This window comes from Dermacentor variabilis, unplaced genomic scaffold (genome assembly GCF_050947875.1).
Source record: "Dermacentor variabilis isolate Ectoservices unplaced genomic scaffold, ASM5094787v1 scaffold_14, whole genome shotgun sequence".
Taxonomy (NCBI): Eukaryota; Metazoa; Arthropoda; class Arachnida; order Ixodida; family Ixodidae; genus Dermacentor; species Dermacentor variabilis.
The window spans coordinates 18,203,575-18,220,919 of NW_027460302.1; the positions used below are offsets into that span (position 1 = coordinate 18,203,575).

The following is a 17,345-nucleotide window of genomic DNA, read 5'->3' on the forward strand; positions in this document are numbered from 1 at the left end:
CCTTCTGCCGCCTCCTGCTACGCTTACTGCCTCTTGGAATCCAGTCCATAACCCTTGATGACCACCGGTTATCTTCCCTCTTCATTACATGTCCTGCCCATGCCCATTTCTTTTTCTTGATTTCAACTAAGATGTCATTAACTCGCATTTGTTCCCTCACCCAATCTGCTCTTTTCTTATCTCTTAACGTCACACCCATCATTCTTCTTTCCATAGCTCGTTGCGTCGTCCTCAATTTAAGGGGGGACGTGGCTTTGAAAATCAACTTCCTTATTTCTTCATGAATTTTGATGAAAATTGGCACAAATGTTTAGAATGTCTCCCTGATGCTTCCATAAACGTTTCAGAGTGATACCTTGAGAACATTTTATTAAATTTGATTCAGCAGAATGTTTCAACCTCGAACTTTGTGAAGAGCCAGGGGAACCTTAAAAATGTGATAGAAGGCTTGTTAAGTACTGACTGCATAGCTAAATGCACGCTGAAGGTCATGACATTCTTGATTTTTTTTTTTCAACACAAATATTTTGGAGTGTCATTTTTTATGTTACCTTTGTATCAAGCACACTTTCGGGGTGAACAAATAGCCACATAATAAATTTATACAACGTCCAGGCCTAAAAGCAAGAATGTCACGACCTGCACTGTAGCCCAAGAAACAAGACAAAAAACAGAGTCAGAATAGGCCAAACGGTAACAAAGGAATCAGCTCCGCAAACTGAGCAGAAAGGCAAACACACAGTTTTGAGAAAAAGGCCTTCAAAGTTTTGCCTTGCCTCCACTCTTCTAAAATGCACCAGGATTGTATTCCTTGGTGTCCTTAGCACAGCGGGGCTTCTTGGGCATGCGGCCTTCCATCTGATGTTTTTTCTATGCCTTTTTTTTTTCGTAGGGCAGCCTTTTCTGCAGCTCTTTGAAGGGAATGCTTTTCTGGCTTCAAGCCAAGTGAAGCACAAAACTGTCTGTATGCACGAAGCATTCCTGCGTTGTACTTGCAGACTGCCTCAATGACAGCTGTCTCCGCTGCGATCAATGAAGCATTTTGCTCTTTTGGTAGAATTGACCAAATGACAGAGTGGAGACTCTCGGCTGCATTCGGAGTCTTCTTGCCTTGGCAACGGCTAAGTTACTGAGGATCTGAGAGGCGTTGATACACAGGCAGCAATGCAGCTGAAACATGTGTTGCCAATTTGTACTTATGTTCTGGCGGAGCTTTACCTTTAGCTTCTGCAGCCCGGTGTCTGCACCAGCTCAGGGGTCCTGGAGGGCAGAGCTCATGATGATGAGAGTCTTTATCTGTTGAAGTGATATGATAGAAGGTTGCCATTATGGCCCTTTGCATATCATCTACTTCACTATTGTTACGTATGGCCATGCCATAATAATTGGTGAGCTTTTTGACTAGGTCTTGGGCCAGGCCACCATTCCCTCCAATTGGTTTACTTCTGCTTTTTTGAGGAAAGTGTTCGCAGGGCTGTACCCATCCTCTTTTTCACGTGATTGATACAGTTCTCTTTGTTGAATGTAATGAAGCCATAAGCCTTGTCTTCACAAAGGGCCTGGAAAGTACGGCTATCCCTATCACAAACAATAGATGTGTAGCGGAGGTCATTCCTTTCCAGTGACCTTCTGAACAAGATCAACACTGCCTCGACCTCCATTTGGCTTGAATTTGCATCGGTGTTCTTTTGGCGCACGTGATTCTCTTTCCATTCACTGTAGCCTTCATCGTTTTCTTTCGCCCCAAGCGTGCATCCATGGCATCTGTTCGAGAGCACAATGCAGTCAAGCACCAGATCAGTGTAAAATTCAATTATTGTGCCCACACCAATATGGGATGCATGACCACGTGTCATCCATGTCCCGTCGTAGATTACCATCACATTTTTTGTGAATGCCAGGTCCATCTCGCTGTAAACTTTCCGCATGGCTGCCACAGCATCAGAAAAGAGACTTGCCGCAGCCATCTCACCAGCAGGCCTGAATTTTGATTTCAGATATCTTTGGAATGTCTTATGGTGCAAGCCTCTGTGTGAAACGTTCATTACTGACCAAAAGTCAGTCAGTGCAGGTTCCCCTCTGCCGGTGGTTTTAACTGCTTGCATTGCACCCATATTCACGTCAAAAGCCTTAACACCCTCTACTTGCGGCGATGACCATTCACTTGCAACAATGCCTCAGGCATTGCAGGTCGGTAGCATTCGTGCAGCCAATCCATGCCTTGTTCCCAAATGAACAGTCAGTCCTGGCTGAGAGCATTCTTGGCACAAGGCATTCTTGTACAAAGCATTCAATGCTGTGACCTGCACAACCAAAAACTCATCTGCCAGCTCCACATCGGCACAACTTCCACTCTCACCTGTGAGCTTCATTTTTCTCTCGGTAGCCAAAACAGAACTAAGTGATGCTTGCATTGTCTCGGCTCGCCCACAAGAAGCTTCTATTGATATGTAGTGCGGTTCCAAGTGAGCCAGAATTGTACTGCCAAATCTCGACTGCGTTTCATCCACGCGCGAGGTGCTTGGTCGTGGGTTCGAGTCGTCGGCGCGTGAAGTGCTGCGGGTCCGAGCCGTCGGCGCGTGAAGAGCTTGGTTGCGGGTCCGAGTCGTCGGCGCCTGAAATGCTTGGTCGCGGGTCCGAGTCGTCAGCGCCTGAAGTGCTTGGTCGCGGGTCCGAGACGTCGGCGCCAGAAGTGCTTGGTCGCGGGTCTGAGTCGTTGGTGCACGAGGTGCGTCGTCGCGGGTCCGAGACATTGGCGTGCGAGGTGCTTGGTTGCAGGTCCGAGGCATCCATACATTGAGGGAACTGCTGCTGTGTGTCCACGATGTCCGCGCCGCACTGAACATCAGCAGAATCAGCACTGGAAGCTGTTGACGCTTTACTTTTGGGCATCGAAGACTTGCGCTTACGGCTGCCAAATTGATGCGAAGTTTTGTATTTCTTCTTGCGCCGTCGCTGATCCATGATCACAGCCGAGATCCAACGCGAAACTACACCACGGAGCTTCGGAGCCGCTACTGAAATTATGGAGAGGCTCGTGATATGGGCGATGCAAAACGTAGCTACGGAAAGAGCAGACGACGCACGGCACTTTTGCCTTTTCTGCGTTTGTTTTCGCTCGGAGGAGGCCGGGAAGGCGGCAGATTTGAAGTTGAAGAAATGCTCTTTCTGTTGCGACTAAGATGGCGGCGCTCGGTTGCGCTGTTACGGAGATATCGTGGCTTGAAAAACACAGTTTTTTTTGCGATTTCCGCAAAACTTCTCGTCGCCGTGGATGATACAATTTTTTTAAAGCACTTCTAAGCAGTTTTCAGGGAAGGTATTTTGGAATCAGGTAGAGAAAGGGTTATAAAAACTGAAAATGTGATTTTCGAGAAATCAGTGTTTCGGTCATTTTTCGCGATGCGAAAGCCGCTGTCCCCCCTTAAGTAGAACCCTTTTCACAAGCCTCCAGGTTTCTGCCCCGTATGTAAGTACTGGTAAGACACAGCCGTTATACACTTTTCTCTTGAGGGATAACGGCAACCTGCTGTTCATGATCTGAGAATGCCTGCCAAACGCACTCCAGCCCATTCTTATTCTTCTGATTATTTCAGTTGCATGATCCGGATCCGCAGTGACTACATGCCCTAAGTAGATGTATTCCCTTACCACTTCCAGTGCCTCGCTACCTATCGTAAACTGCAGTTCTCATCCGAGACTGTTAAACATTACTTTAGCTTTCTGCAGATTAATTTTTACACCCACCCTTCTGCTTTGCCTGTCCAGGTCGTCAGTGAGCATGCATTGCGATTGGTCCCGAGTTACTAAGCACGGTAATATCATCAGCGAATCGCAAGTTATTAAGGTATTCTCCATTAACTCTCATCCCCAATTCTTCCCAATCCAGGTCTCGAAATGCCTCCTGTAAACACGCTGTGAATAGCATTAGAGAGATCGTATCTCCCTGCCTGACGCCTTTCCTTATTGGGATTTTGTTGCTTTGTTTATGGAAGAATACGGTGGCTGTGGAGCCGCCATAGATATCTTTCAGTATTTTAACATACGGCTCATCTACACCCTGATTCCGTAATGCCTGCATGACTACTGAGCTTTCAACTGAATAAAACGCTTTCTTGTAATTAATTAAAGCTATATATAAGGGTTGGTTATATTCCGCGCATTTCTCTATCACCTGACCGAAAGTGTGAATATGGTCTATTGTTGAGTAGCCTTTACGGAATCCTGCCTGGTCCTTTGCTTGGCAGAAGTCGACGAGTCAACTTACAGTTGCTTACTTACAGTTGACGAGTCGACTTACAATCGTGTAAATATGGTAATTTAATCCCGTAATCACCAAGATGCTTTGTTATTACAAAGTTCCATTGAAGTTTCGGTACCAAATCTCTGAGGCTTACATCTATAATCATCATCATCATCCGCAGCAGCAGCAGCAGCCATGCGCTGGGGAACCCGTTTCAACGGGTACAGCCCCAGCAGCACCGGCACCAGCGTGAGCGTCACACATGGTCATGTTTGGACTCTCTCCTGCTACGTCGTAGGGCCTAGCGTCACCACGCAGATAGCGATCGGCAGGTGCTACAAAGCTATCGGTGCTGTGATTGTGTTGTGCGTTCGCTTTGCTGACAATGAGTTCTCCTGGCCCCCGCGTAAAAAGGAGCGATGCCAGTTTTCGCTCAAAGAAGAAAGTGGACATTTTGACGCAGCTAAATGCTGGAACAAAGCAAGTCGACCTGTGCAGGGAGCGTGATATTCCCCCCCGTCAACAATGGCAGCGATGCTCAAGGATTGGGAAAATATCATGAAATTGCATCGAGAGTCGCAGCTAGCTCCCTCAAGAAAACGCCTGCAGCTTGGCAACTACCAGAACCTCGACGACGACGTTCTCATGTGGTTTAAAGGGAAGCTGAAGAGTCTGTCGAATTCAATAAGACGCTCATATACGGATGCGGGAACCTTATAAACCATGTAGGTATAATTTTGGGTTTTTTTTTCAATTAGGAGCGACGTAATTGTCGGTTAAAATTGCGCTGTAGCTCCGCCCCCCGTCGAATGCCGCGCGCTGCTGCTGACGCTGACGATGCGAGCGGAGACCGGAAACTGCGGTGTTGTGACGTCAACTCTAGTGTTTTGTTCCTTCGCAGCCTGCGCGACCGTGCCTGACCGTGCTTGTTTCTGCGTGCATGCCATCGTAATCTGCTTCTATCGACCCTGCATTCCTGCACGCCTTTACGACTTCGGTTACGAGTAGTGTGCGGATGGCGCACAGATGAAGGTCACTACACGTACTGCATGAACCGGGAAGCTTTTCACGCGTTTAAACCGTCTTTGTAGATTGCCGACAGCTTTGGACAGCGCACAAATGCCGACGATCGCATCCCCGCTTACGTTCCACGAGGAGGCATGCAGGAACACAACACTACAGTTGTTTGACCGGAAACGAGCTCACTAGATCGGCGAAAGATCGGCGAGATCACTAGATCGCTTTGCAAAAAACATACTCACCAAAGAGCATTTCCAACACGAGGAGATCCCAAGACTTCGCTTTCGTTCACGTCGAAAGCACTGCTCAAACCAGCATCGTTTGCTTCTTTGAGAGGCCGGCTCTTCTCAATCGGCTCGTACATGTAGGGAGTAACGCCGGACTCCTCAGAAAAATGCAGTCTCTCTAAATTTTCCATTACCTCTTAATTTTCCATTACAGCACCAAACTACCTGGCACTGCGCTTCATGTGTAGCGGCAGCGGTCGGTCACTAGAGTTGACGTCACGAGGCGCCCGACCAATCACAGGCGGAAACGAGACGCGCGAGCTGGGCGTGTCCACTGCTGCACTTTTTGTCGAAATAAAATATATTTGCGCGTTCTTTCGCTCAATTTCGATACGATATTCGAATTCGGAGGGTTGAAAACCATTATGTACACATGTTCACTCATTTTTTCTGGAAAACCTTTCAGCTTCCCTTTAAGGATGCCAGACAAAACGACGTGCCCTTGTCAGGCCCGATTATTCAAGAGAAGGCGCTACAGTTCGCGGCCACCTTTGACATCTACGGTTTCGATGCAAATGCCGAATGGCTTTACCGCTTCTGGCAAAGGAATGGCACTGCGTGGCAGGTTGCTTGTGGCGAAGAAAAGGCAGCAGATGCCAAGAGTGTGGTTGCCTGGCGAAACGAGCACTTTCAAGAGATCATCCGAGCCTTTCTCTCCAGACGACATTGTCAATGGCGATGAAACGGTGTTCTTTTATCAGTTGCTGCCTGATAAAACAATGGACTTTAAAGGTGACAGGTGCAAGGGCGGAAAGAAATCACGTCTCCACATATTAGTTCTCTGCAGCTCCATGGGCATGGAAAAACTAAAGCTGCTAGATGCTGGCAAGTCTGCTAAGCCGCGATGCTTGAAAAACATTGTCTCGTTGCCTTGCGACTACAGAGCCAACAAAAAACGCAAGAATTTTTCACTCAGTGGCTGCTGCAGCTCGACGACACAATGAAGAAGAAAGATAGAAAAATTATTCTCATCGCTGACAATTGCTCGGCGCATATCGTGAATGTGCGATTGAGCAATGTGCAACTTGAATTTATGCCCCCGAATTGTACTTCTTTGCTCCAACCTTTGGACCAGGGCATCATCAGATGTGTGAAGGCCGAATTTCGGAAGTGTCTTGTGCTGTGCCTCCTCATCAATATTCGACCGAAGCTGCCCCCACAGGTAAACATCCACCAAGCTGCAGAAATGCTTGCAGGGTCGTGGTGGAACGTGAAGGCAAGCACAATCAGAAACTGCTGGCGAAAAGCAAAGCAGGCCTTTTAAAGGCTTCACCTACGCCACAAGACTGCGAGGACACAGAGGAGCTCGACCCAGAACTGTGGAATGAGCTTACCGAGAAGCTCCCCATTGACACCGCGGTGACTTTCGACGATTACATTGACAGCGACAGCACAGCGGCTACATCTGCGGAGCTCACCAATGAAGACATCGTGAATAAAGTGCATGAGCAAGAAGATTGCAGTAGTGACGAAGATGATTCCAACTCTGGATAAACACATGAAAAGGAAGAGACTGTTTACAGCTCGAATGTTTTAGTTTTTCTAGAAAAGACGCGATCATTCCTCGGGCGCTTAAAGATGTCACGGATGAGGTTCAGAGGAAGGTCGAGTATGTGGAGGCGTTTGTCCTGCAGTGCTTGCTGCCTACTCGCCAGAAGAAGATTACAGACTTCTTCAAGCAATAAATTGTAGTTAAACTGTGTCCAGCATTCTCGTTTATTATTTACGTACGAACACGCGCATCTGCTGCAAAGGTATGTAATTTTCATCGTTGTGTTACAGTACTGACATGAAAATATTGGTTTTTCATTACTACAATAATTCAAATTAGCTAATTAAATTCGGCGGTCCCGCGAAGTTCGTTGTAACGAGATTCTACTGTATAGCAGTGCTGCTGCAAAGTGTGCGCATGGCTTTCGAGATGAGGAGCGTGGCACACCAGTGCCTGCGAACGCCGAGGATTGTTCCCTCCCTAGCCGCACACTCAGTGGCACATACTCTACGACCCTAGTTGGCGAGACGTTGGCGAGATGTTGGCGAGACGTTCAGCTCGCTCAAGGGTTGCAATGAAAAGCATTCACTGAAAAACGGCACATACCCAGTGCATTTGTGCCTGCAAATGGCCCTGCTTGCTGTCCTTGAGGAACCCTTGTGACACGTAGGTTCAATTCTGCTCATCTGAGGAATTTAATGGTGCTTTCTGCCATTGCATAGTGGCACATTCCTAGTGGCAGACGCCTAGCTATCCAGGTTGGTGCCAAAGACGTTCATGGAAGAGTGGCACTGGCACATGCCCAGTGACCCAAGTTGGCCTCGTGAGGCTCAACCAGCAGAAGGCAGAGTGGCACACGCACAGTGTCCCAAGCCAGGGCTCACCCGGTCCCGCATCTACGGTGACCCATGTTGGCGTGAAAGAGGATCGCTGAAGAGTGGCACGCATGTGCACGTTGGAACACACTCAGTAAACAAGTTGATCTGATGGTTGGTTTCAAACCCTCTTATTCAGCACAGCAGTCCGATGAGCTAACCATTCGACCATGGACCACCCAATGATCCAGGTATGCAGGAAAATGGTTAGATACAAACATAGACATAAACATAGATGGATATAGATGGCTAGCCCCTTGCAAATCCGTGAAGTACCATATTTACTCAATTCTAACGTGCTCCCGTTTTCTGTGGCAAAAGAAAAAAGAAAAGAAGAAAAAACGCCCTTGATTGTAATATGCACCTGTTTGCTGTGACCTAAAGAAAAAAGTATCTTACAGTACCATGCACCTCGTGCTTTACTCCCAATGCACTAAAGCTGTGATGAAGAAAAGATCTTTCAGCTTCCCACAAAAGGTGGAGCATCGATTGCAATGGCAAATGGGAAGACATCTATACGAAGTAAGGATAGTAGTTTTATTGGCTGCGTAAGCTTTTAAACATTCGCTTGCTAACAAAATTAACAAACATGGTGTCACGCACAGACAAGCAAACATGAACACGTCTTACTCTATGGCCACAGAAACTCGCTGTCATAACGCTGGAGTGAGGAAGTGCGGTAGCAGGAGGAGCAAATTTACCTTTGTGCTACCTCTTGCTTCAATGCGAACTAAGTGACGAGAACTCAGCGTGGTGCGCCTAGAGTTTCTCCCCATCACAGATCGCCTTCAAGATAGGGTCCACGCGGCTGCGCTATAAGCAGAAGCTGCCAGAGCAAAACGCCTCTCCTTATGCTTGCGCCAGTCCCGCACACGTTTCGGGTAATCAGAACGGCCATGATGAAGCCCAATTTCCGTCCGTCTCTGCGCACGCGATCACTTTCCTTTTAATGTGTATCACGATGAACTCTGCGTGTCTTCGCAGTCAGCACTTCCATGCTGGTAGAGCAAATGCAGTCAACAAGAAGACAGATGGTGGACTAACCTAACCGCACATATTACAGCACATGCTACAGCAGCTAGGCTCAAAGCATGTACGAGGCGGCCATTTTGAAATGCCGATGGCGATATGGTAATGCAGATTCAGGGTCGTACTCGACTCTAACCCGCATGCAAATTTTGAACCCAATTTATCGGAAAAAAAAAGTGCATGTTAGATTCGAGTAAACATGATACTTTAATCCTTTACCTCCTATTGACTATAGTCATCATGAAATTTTGTAGCAATATAACTAATGACTATAGTCGTCATACACAAAAAATCTGTCACACACTGAACCTATGACAACTACCGTATTTACTCGCATAATGATCGCACTTTTTGTCACAAAAATTGATGCAAATTCAGGGGTGCGATCATTACGAGGATTAAATTTCTCACGAAAATAATATTTTTTTTCATCCTGCATTTGCTGCGGGATGAAAGCAGGTGGCTGCCGCTGTAACAGTGTGGGACACCAAAACAAATATGGCGGCCAGCGGAGCAAGCTGAACACACCGAGGAAGCCGAAGTGAGCGGATGCACTTCACGCCGGCTCTGTCTTTCGTAAATCATTTCGCAGTGTTTATGCAAAATATCTCTGTAATTTTGCACCATCATCTCCCGCAAGTTATCCTGACTCTACCGATATTCGTCTTCAAGGTGGGAACTGCATTTTCACCGCTTTATTGGACCATTTCTGCCGAGCCGCTGCACCGCCGAGCTAAGCTTACTGCTAAGCTTAGTGCTCCGGCCGATACGTGAGCCGCAGTTACGGCTGCGCGTCACATTTCTTCAAGCCGCCATGGAAATACAAGTTGCAGGAACTGATATCTCACCCACCGAGATTTCCGAGGGAACAGGATGGTGCACCATTGGCCCGCGTGCACGACTTTCTCCCTGGGGCAAGCGCGCTAACCCTAACACTGCATCAGCCTCCCAAACCGGCGTTGGAGGCACGAACACGGCGCAGCGAGGCCCGCGCGCTCACAAGCAGCAAGTTCTGAAGGCAGGGAAGATGCCCACTCTTCCACGTGATCACCACAAAGTAGTTATCAGGCCACGGGGCGGCTTGAACGTTGCAAAAGTCGGGGTCGTCCGCCTCGCTTCGGCCTTATATAGGGCAGCAAACGTATCTCCACAAGACGCCACGGAGGACATTGTCTGCCCAAATATTCAGCAAAATATCATCGTTGTGAGTACCCCTCACTCTCCTAATGCAGAACGGTACCGCCGACTCGACAGCTTTGAGGTCGACGGACACCAGTTCGAGATACGGGCATATGAAACTGCGCCCGACTATACAGTCAAGGGGGTCGTCCGAGGCATTCCTCTCGAAGAAGACGCGAAGGACATTCACCTCCATATAGTCAACAAGAGGAACCCGAATGCCTTAGCGGCCAAAAGACTCAGCAAGACCACGTCGGTCATCATCGCCTTCGATGGTGGCCGAGTACCAACGTGGGTGTACTACGGGGGTGCTATGCTCAGGTGTACCTTGCACAGAAAGCAGATTGACGTGTGCCACCAGTGCGGACGCGTCGAACATCGCATGGACGTCTGCCCGAACCCCCAAGACCGTGTGTGTAGAGGCTACGGAGCCTCGAACCCAGACCCCAATCACACATGCACGCCAAGGTGTCACCTTTGTGGGGGAGCGCATCCCACTGCGAACAAGGCCTGCAAGGCTCGATTCAAGACCCCCTATCTTGTTAAGAAACGACGCGGAGACCGCCAGAGGGCAGCGGCGGAGGCCGCCCTCGAGCTACAGCAACAGAACTACGACGAACATTTCCCACCTGCCTCCCGCTCCCGCTCTCGAGGCCGGGCCCGGTCTCGCTCGGTTGCGGGGCCTCCATCCCGCCGGCAGAGCAGGTCTCGGAGCCGGGCGCGCAGCAAAACCCCCGGGCCGAGCCGTAGCCGTTCGAGCTCTCGGCGTCCGAAGCAAGCCGGCCAGCAAGATTCGGACTTACCTGACAAGGTGAGCTGGGCAGATGCGGTTAAGGGCTCGCTGAGACGCAAGGCTCAGGGAGCTACTGCCTCCGAACCCAATAATAAGAGGGACCCCAGGGATGTGGCATTGGAAGAAATGCAGCGCGAAAACGCACAATTACGTACGGTCGTGCTACAATTAACCCAAGAAATTCGAGAGATTAAACAGTCGATGGCGCAGACATCTATACCTAAACCTGCTTTAGTCCCGACTCCCGTCACGAACGGTAACGACAATGCGGCGCCGCCCACAAAGAAACGCGCGGCGGCCAGTTCAGAGTCTCAACAGCTCGAGAACCTCGAATCAGCAGTAAGTGATTGGCGCAAAGCACATGTCACGATAAATGACTGGCGGAAAGAACAAGAAGAAATGAGGAAGCTGCTTTCAGAAATTCAAACCGGGATCCGCAACATCGGCGTTGCGGTCAATAACCTCACTGCTCGAACAGACAGGGTTGAAATCCATATAGACAAAATCGAGACTCACATAGGCCTTCGCCCAGGCATGGAAATGATGCCCACCATGGGCCCTACAGTCATTCACCCTAGTCCTATTTCAGGTAACGCACAAGTACAGCACCACGATGGCCAGCCCCACTAACGAGCTCGTGGTGTGGCAGTGGAACTGTCGGGGCTTCACTAAGAAGCAACCACTGCTGCAACAGTACGTCCGACACGCGCAACCCAAACCCGACATCATAATGATACAAGAAACAGTAGGTACCGTACCAAAACTTCCAGGTTACACTGCGAATGCCTCGCCGATTCCCGTTGATCGCGGACTTGCAATTTTAATTCGGAAAGGAATAGTGGTGCAAGAACACAGCGTAAGCGGCACACATGCGGAAAACATGCTTGTAGAGCTCCTTCCCAATAGAACACGCAACCACAGTTTATTTCTCCTCAACGTATATAGTAATCCGGCTCACTCACGGGCTCGTTTCCTCTCTCTGTTCCGAGGGGCGCTTGCCTTGGCGGGCGCAAACCCGTTTCTGGTGGGGGGAGATTTTAACGCCCCGAACGAGGCCTGGGGCTATGGCTACACTACCGCCAAAGGTCGACGCCTGTGGCAGGACCTACATGATGCCGAATTAACTCTTATTACCGATCCCACGGCGCCAACCCGCACGGGCACCTCTACGGCACGGGACACGACACCAGACCTAACGGCGGTCCGTAACATCCCTCAAGCAATGTGGCGCAATACCTTTGAAGATCTCGGTAGTGACCACATGATCATAGAAACACGAATTCCTCAGGCGGGTACACCCCCTTTTCCTAAGCTATTCAAATGGACGGACTGGGACAAATTCCGAAAGCAGCGAGCTGAACAGAGAGGTGAGGAGAACATCGCTGACATTGAGGCATGGATGGAGACGCTCAACGACGACATGAACAAGGCGACGCAGACGCTCGCACCCGAATTCCAGGTTGACAAGATTGACAGCCGACTAGCCCACCTCTGGGAAGCCAAGACGTCACTAAACGCAAGATGGAAGCAGCAAAGGCACAACCGAAAGCTTCGTAAGAAGATCGCACATATCAATCGCCAGCTGGAAGACCATTGCCGGACCTTAAGCCGCCAACAGTGGTATGACATCTGCAACGCAGTCAATGGGCAGCTCCACAATGGCAGCACGTGGCGTCTCCTTCGTCACCTCTTGGGGGAAACGCAGAGCAAGTCTGCTCAGCAAGCAAACCTGCAACGTCTTTTGCACAAGGAACAGGCTACCACGAGTGATCACCAGCTCGTGACACGCCTGCTAGCCAGGTACTTCCCTCGACGGCCCGATGTTCAACACGGGGATTACACTGGAGAGACAAATGTGACACTCGATGAAGAATTTCACGAGTCAGAGATCCGCGCAGCTCTCCACGACCTTAATGGCAAATCAGCACCTGGTCCCGACAAGGTTACGAACAAGACTCTAAGAAACCTCGATGATGCCTCGATAACCGCTCTTACGGCATACATCAACAAATGCTGGCGAGCAGGTTGCATTCCAGAGGCGTGGAAACGCTCTAAAGCAGTCCTGATACCGAAGCCAGGCAAGCCGTCCAGCCTCGATCACTTGCGGCCCATTTCCCTCACATCCTGCGTTGGCAAGGTGATGGAGCACGCGTTCCTCTCCCGCATCAACCACCACCTCGAGGACACTGGAGCCTACCCACCCACTATGGTGGGCTTCCGGTCACACCTCTCCACTCAAGACGTCATGCTCCAGCTCTACCACGAGATTATCAATGACCCAACTAGCGGCAACCGGGCCATCCTCGGCCTGGACTTGGAAAAGGCATTTGACAATGTAGCACATGCAGCAATCCTGAGCCGCATAAACAAGCTCAACTTGGGTGCGCGAAGCTACAACTACGTCAGAGACTTCCTGTCGCGCCGCACAGTCACCCTCGCGGTTGGCAGCATGACATCCGACGAACATACACTAGGAAGCACCGGCACTCCTCAAGGATCGGTCATATCCCCGCTCCTTTTCAACCTCGTGATGCTGGGTCTCCCGGCCTACCTCGACGAGATCGATGGCCTCCATCACGCCTTGTACGCAGATGACATCACCCTGTGGGTCAACAAGGGCAGTGACGGTCAGATAGAATGCACCTTACAAGCAGCGGTCTCTGCAGTCGAAACCTACCTACAAGACACAGGTCTCCGACTATCTCCACTGAAATCGGAGCTGCTCGTCTACCGCTCGCGCCGCCGGCCCAAGCCTACAGCCGAATGGCGCCAATGTGACGACATAATCCTCTATACGCAAGACGGCTCCTGCATTCCCCGAGTCCCGAAGATACGCATCCTAGGCATGCATATAACAGCCAACGGGTCAAACATAGAAGCTATTCGCAAAATCGAAGGCAAGGTTACAGCGGCTACCCGCCTGATCAAACGCATTACAAACAAGCACACGGGCATGAAGGAGGACAGTGTCATGCGCCTCATACACTCTTTCGCAATCAGTCACATCACTTATGTGGCTGCCTTCCACAACTGGAATGTCACTGAAAGGGAGAAAATCAACACCCTTATACGCAAGACTTACAAGATCGCCCTTGGCCTACCGGAGTCCACAAGCACTGCTCGTCTGCTACAGCTGGGGGTATACAACACGCTTGAGGAAATCGTGGATGCGCAAAGAACCTCTCAACTCGAACGCATGTCTCTGACAGCCACGGGTCGGTACATCCTGCGGAAACTCGGCTTCAACTACCACGTCCAACACGGTCAGAAACAGGTCATTCCACCTGACCTCAGCGACACACTGATTGTCGCCCCTATACCTCGAAACATGCACCCCGAATTTAATCGGGGCCGACGCCAGGCCCGTGCCAAGGCACTGCTGCGCTCCTTAGGTGGAAAGAGGACTACGCGCTTTGTAGACGCCGCAGAATACACGCGAGAACGCCGGTTCACGGCGGTAGTCGTAGACGTTAGTTCCAGGCTTACGCACGCGTGCAGTGTCGCAACGGAATACCCCGAAACAGCAGAAGAGGTAGCGATTGCGCTTGCGCTTACCGACCCCCTCTGCGAGGTAGTGTTTAGCGACTCACAATCCGCAGTTCGCAACTACGCGCGGGGGCGCATTTCCTCCGAAGCTCTCCAGATTCTAAGGAAAGCTGGTCGACAGCACTTCGATAACACCGCCATCATATGGTTTCCAGCGCACGTCGCCACCCCCACCGATGAGGGCCTCATTAACTTGAACGAGGTAGCACACCGCTCTGCGCGAGAACTGACCCGCCGCGCAGAATCGGGGTCCGCCTCTTGGAGTTCGGAACTGCTGGCTCAAAGCACGCGAGAACGCCTGGTCAGGTATAATGACATCACCAAGCACTACCAGCTAGGCAGGCGGTTGCTGCCCCCACCTCACCCCATGCTGAAACGTCGCCAGGCAGTCATCTGGCGACAATTGCAAACACAAACATTCCCCAGTCCGGTGCGATTGCAGCACATTTTCCCCGCGCAATACCCGAATGCTCTTTGCAAATTATGTCAGGACACTAGAGCGACGCTGTCACACATGTTGTGGGAGTGTCGGGTTACATCAGCTACAATGGCAGTAGCTCCGGAGGCTCTTGCGTCGAAGTGGGCCGCCGCTCTGCGCAGCTCCAACCTCAAGACACAAGAGTGGGCTGTCCAGCAAGCCCGAGAGGCGGCGACGAGGCAAGGCCTCGAAGTCCCCTCATGGGAGACCTGAGCCCGGGTCATCAAATTTGCCGGATTCAGAATAAAGTTGTTTCCATCCATGAACACACCGAACGCGATTTTTGTTCTTCTCGTGAGTACATTGCGCGCATTGAAACAGTTTCTTCCGTATCAGTAATGAATAATATTGTTAATGTCGGCAAGCTTGTGACAATAACGTAGCCATGTCCACTTTGAGGGGACAGAAACAGAGATGGGCGTGCGTTGCTGCCATTGACATAGAAACACATGGCGGGCATGCTGCGGACACTGCGGCATTGGTCTTCGCTACTATCCTAATACAGCACGTTTTTTCTAAGGGTGGGCGAATATCTTAGCTGTGTTACAAGTGTCGGTGTATGAATGGGGTACATTTCTAACGTATCAGTGTAAATGTGGCCACTATAGTTGCTGCTCGCGATTTGTTGTGCGCCCACGAGTGCAGACGAGAAGAATCGAAAGGCACCTTTTTTTTGTTGTTGTTGGCCAAAACCATTAATAAGCCTACAAGTAATAAAGCCAAGGCAAGTTTGGTTGTAGCTTCTTTTTTTTTTTATGGAAGTGCGGAAAGTGATGAAAGAAATGAAATGGGGCATCTGCTTAAGAATGTTTGGTGCGTGCAGACCTTGATATGTCTTCAAGAGTCGTTTGCATAGCATTTTACAGCATTCGACAGATGGTAAGCGCTATCATCATAAGCTAGACTTGGCACATGACATATCGCTGCGACAAGTTCGGGGTGCAATCATTACGCGAGTGCGATCATTATGCAAGTAAATACGGTATACTCGTCCTATTGCACCTAGTTGAGATTCCCAACACTAGATGACCACACATATCCATGTTGTGCCATTTGTGTCCCGCCTTTCATTACATTGCCGCCTCTGACACCTAAAGCAAGGATGCCTCCTCAAAGCGAGGCAATGAAAGCGCATGTAAAAGAAAAGGTACTTCAACGACTCCTCATTGGACCATAGCTCTGTAGTTCTTTTGCCTGGAAACGGAAAGTGATGTGTCTCATCTGATGACTATTCTGTGGATGGCCTGGAGGACCTTGCAGCTTCCCATGAGTCTACCATAAGAAGACAGCCTAACTGCCTTAGGAGCTGCGTAAGAGCAGCCACTATTAATGTGCATATGTTTGCAACATTTAGGTCATTTTTTTTTTCATATTTTTTTTCGTAGTGTATCGAGCTCTGCAAAATGCTTTTTCGCAGGACACCATGGCCATTCAGTAAAGCCTTCTGCAACCTATCTTTTTACGCAAGTTGTAAAATAAAGGAACTCCTTTGAATTGAAATAATCTTGCCGTTTTCTTCAGAAAAAAGAAAGCTCTACAAACTGAGCAAAAAAAATTTCAGATAAATTTGGTACAATTTTCTTTTTTTTAACTTTTTTCCCCATGATAGCGAAAGGGTTAACGCATTAAATAATGCTGTACTAGAGAAGAGATCCTGCTTCTAGAAGAGGCAGCAGCATCTGCCTGCACACGCTACCAACTGACGTACCTGCAGTGACCAGGCAGGCCGCAGGGCCTCATACTGTGCCAGGGATCCACTGTTGAAGGCCGACAGCAACTGCACCACCCAGTGGCGGTCAGTGCCCTGCAGGCACTCCAGGATTGGGTGCGCCAGCTGTAGTCATCAACACAAGAGCACATTATCATGAAGCAGAACGACAACAATTTTTCAGCATAGACTGTTCACCAGATTCACTCCTTAATTAAAACAGGAGAGCAGTTCACACATTTACCGCAAACTTCTAAGCCTGTCCTTTCCTTGTGTTCTTTAGCACAAGGCAAAAGAGGCAAACGAGTGACCAGTACCCCTACTGTGTTTCACAGATGTACCTAGTGTCTGTTTGCGTTATTACAAAAAGTACGGCAAACAAAAATAAATCGAAATCTCAATTTATCACATTCTTTCTGCAATGCAGTGGTTGTCTTCAACTTATATTTTAACCAGTCACGTAGCAGTGAGTGGCAACGACGATGCTTCTGGTGAGCACCACTGGGAAACGATGCAGTTGGCAGTGGCGCAGTGATTTGTTTGCATGATTAAAATATGGTTATTCTGATATCAGTTATTTGACCTACGCTAGAAGCACCTCCAGTTTATGCAACCTGCAACAGAAAGACGGTGGCCTGAAAAGTGTTCGAGGTTCCCTTTGAACCGGATGCAACAAGACTCCTTTCAGCAAATGG

General features: G+C 49.5%; 1 protein-coding gene and 1 pseudogene across 1 annotated transcript in view; both read right to left on the reverse strand.

The window, feature by feature from the left end:
• LOC142567663 (26S proteasome non-ATPase regulatory subunit 13-like) overlaps positions 1-17,345 on the reverse strand; it is a 296,627-nt gene that overhangs the window by 73,335 nt on the left and 205,947 nt on the right. The window contains exon 9 of the mRNA XM_075677845.1: positions 16,651-16,776. Coding sequence (XP_075533960.1) covers positions 16,651-16,776 — 126 coding nt within the window. The remainder of the gene's footprint in view (positions 1-16,650; positions 16,777-17,345) is intronic.
• On the reverse strand, positions 46-3,090 carry LOC142567756 (uncharacterized; annotated as a pseudogene).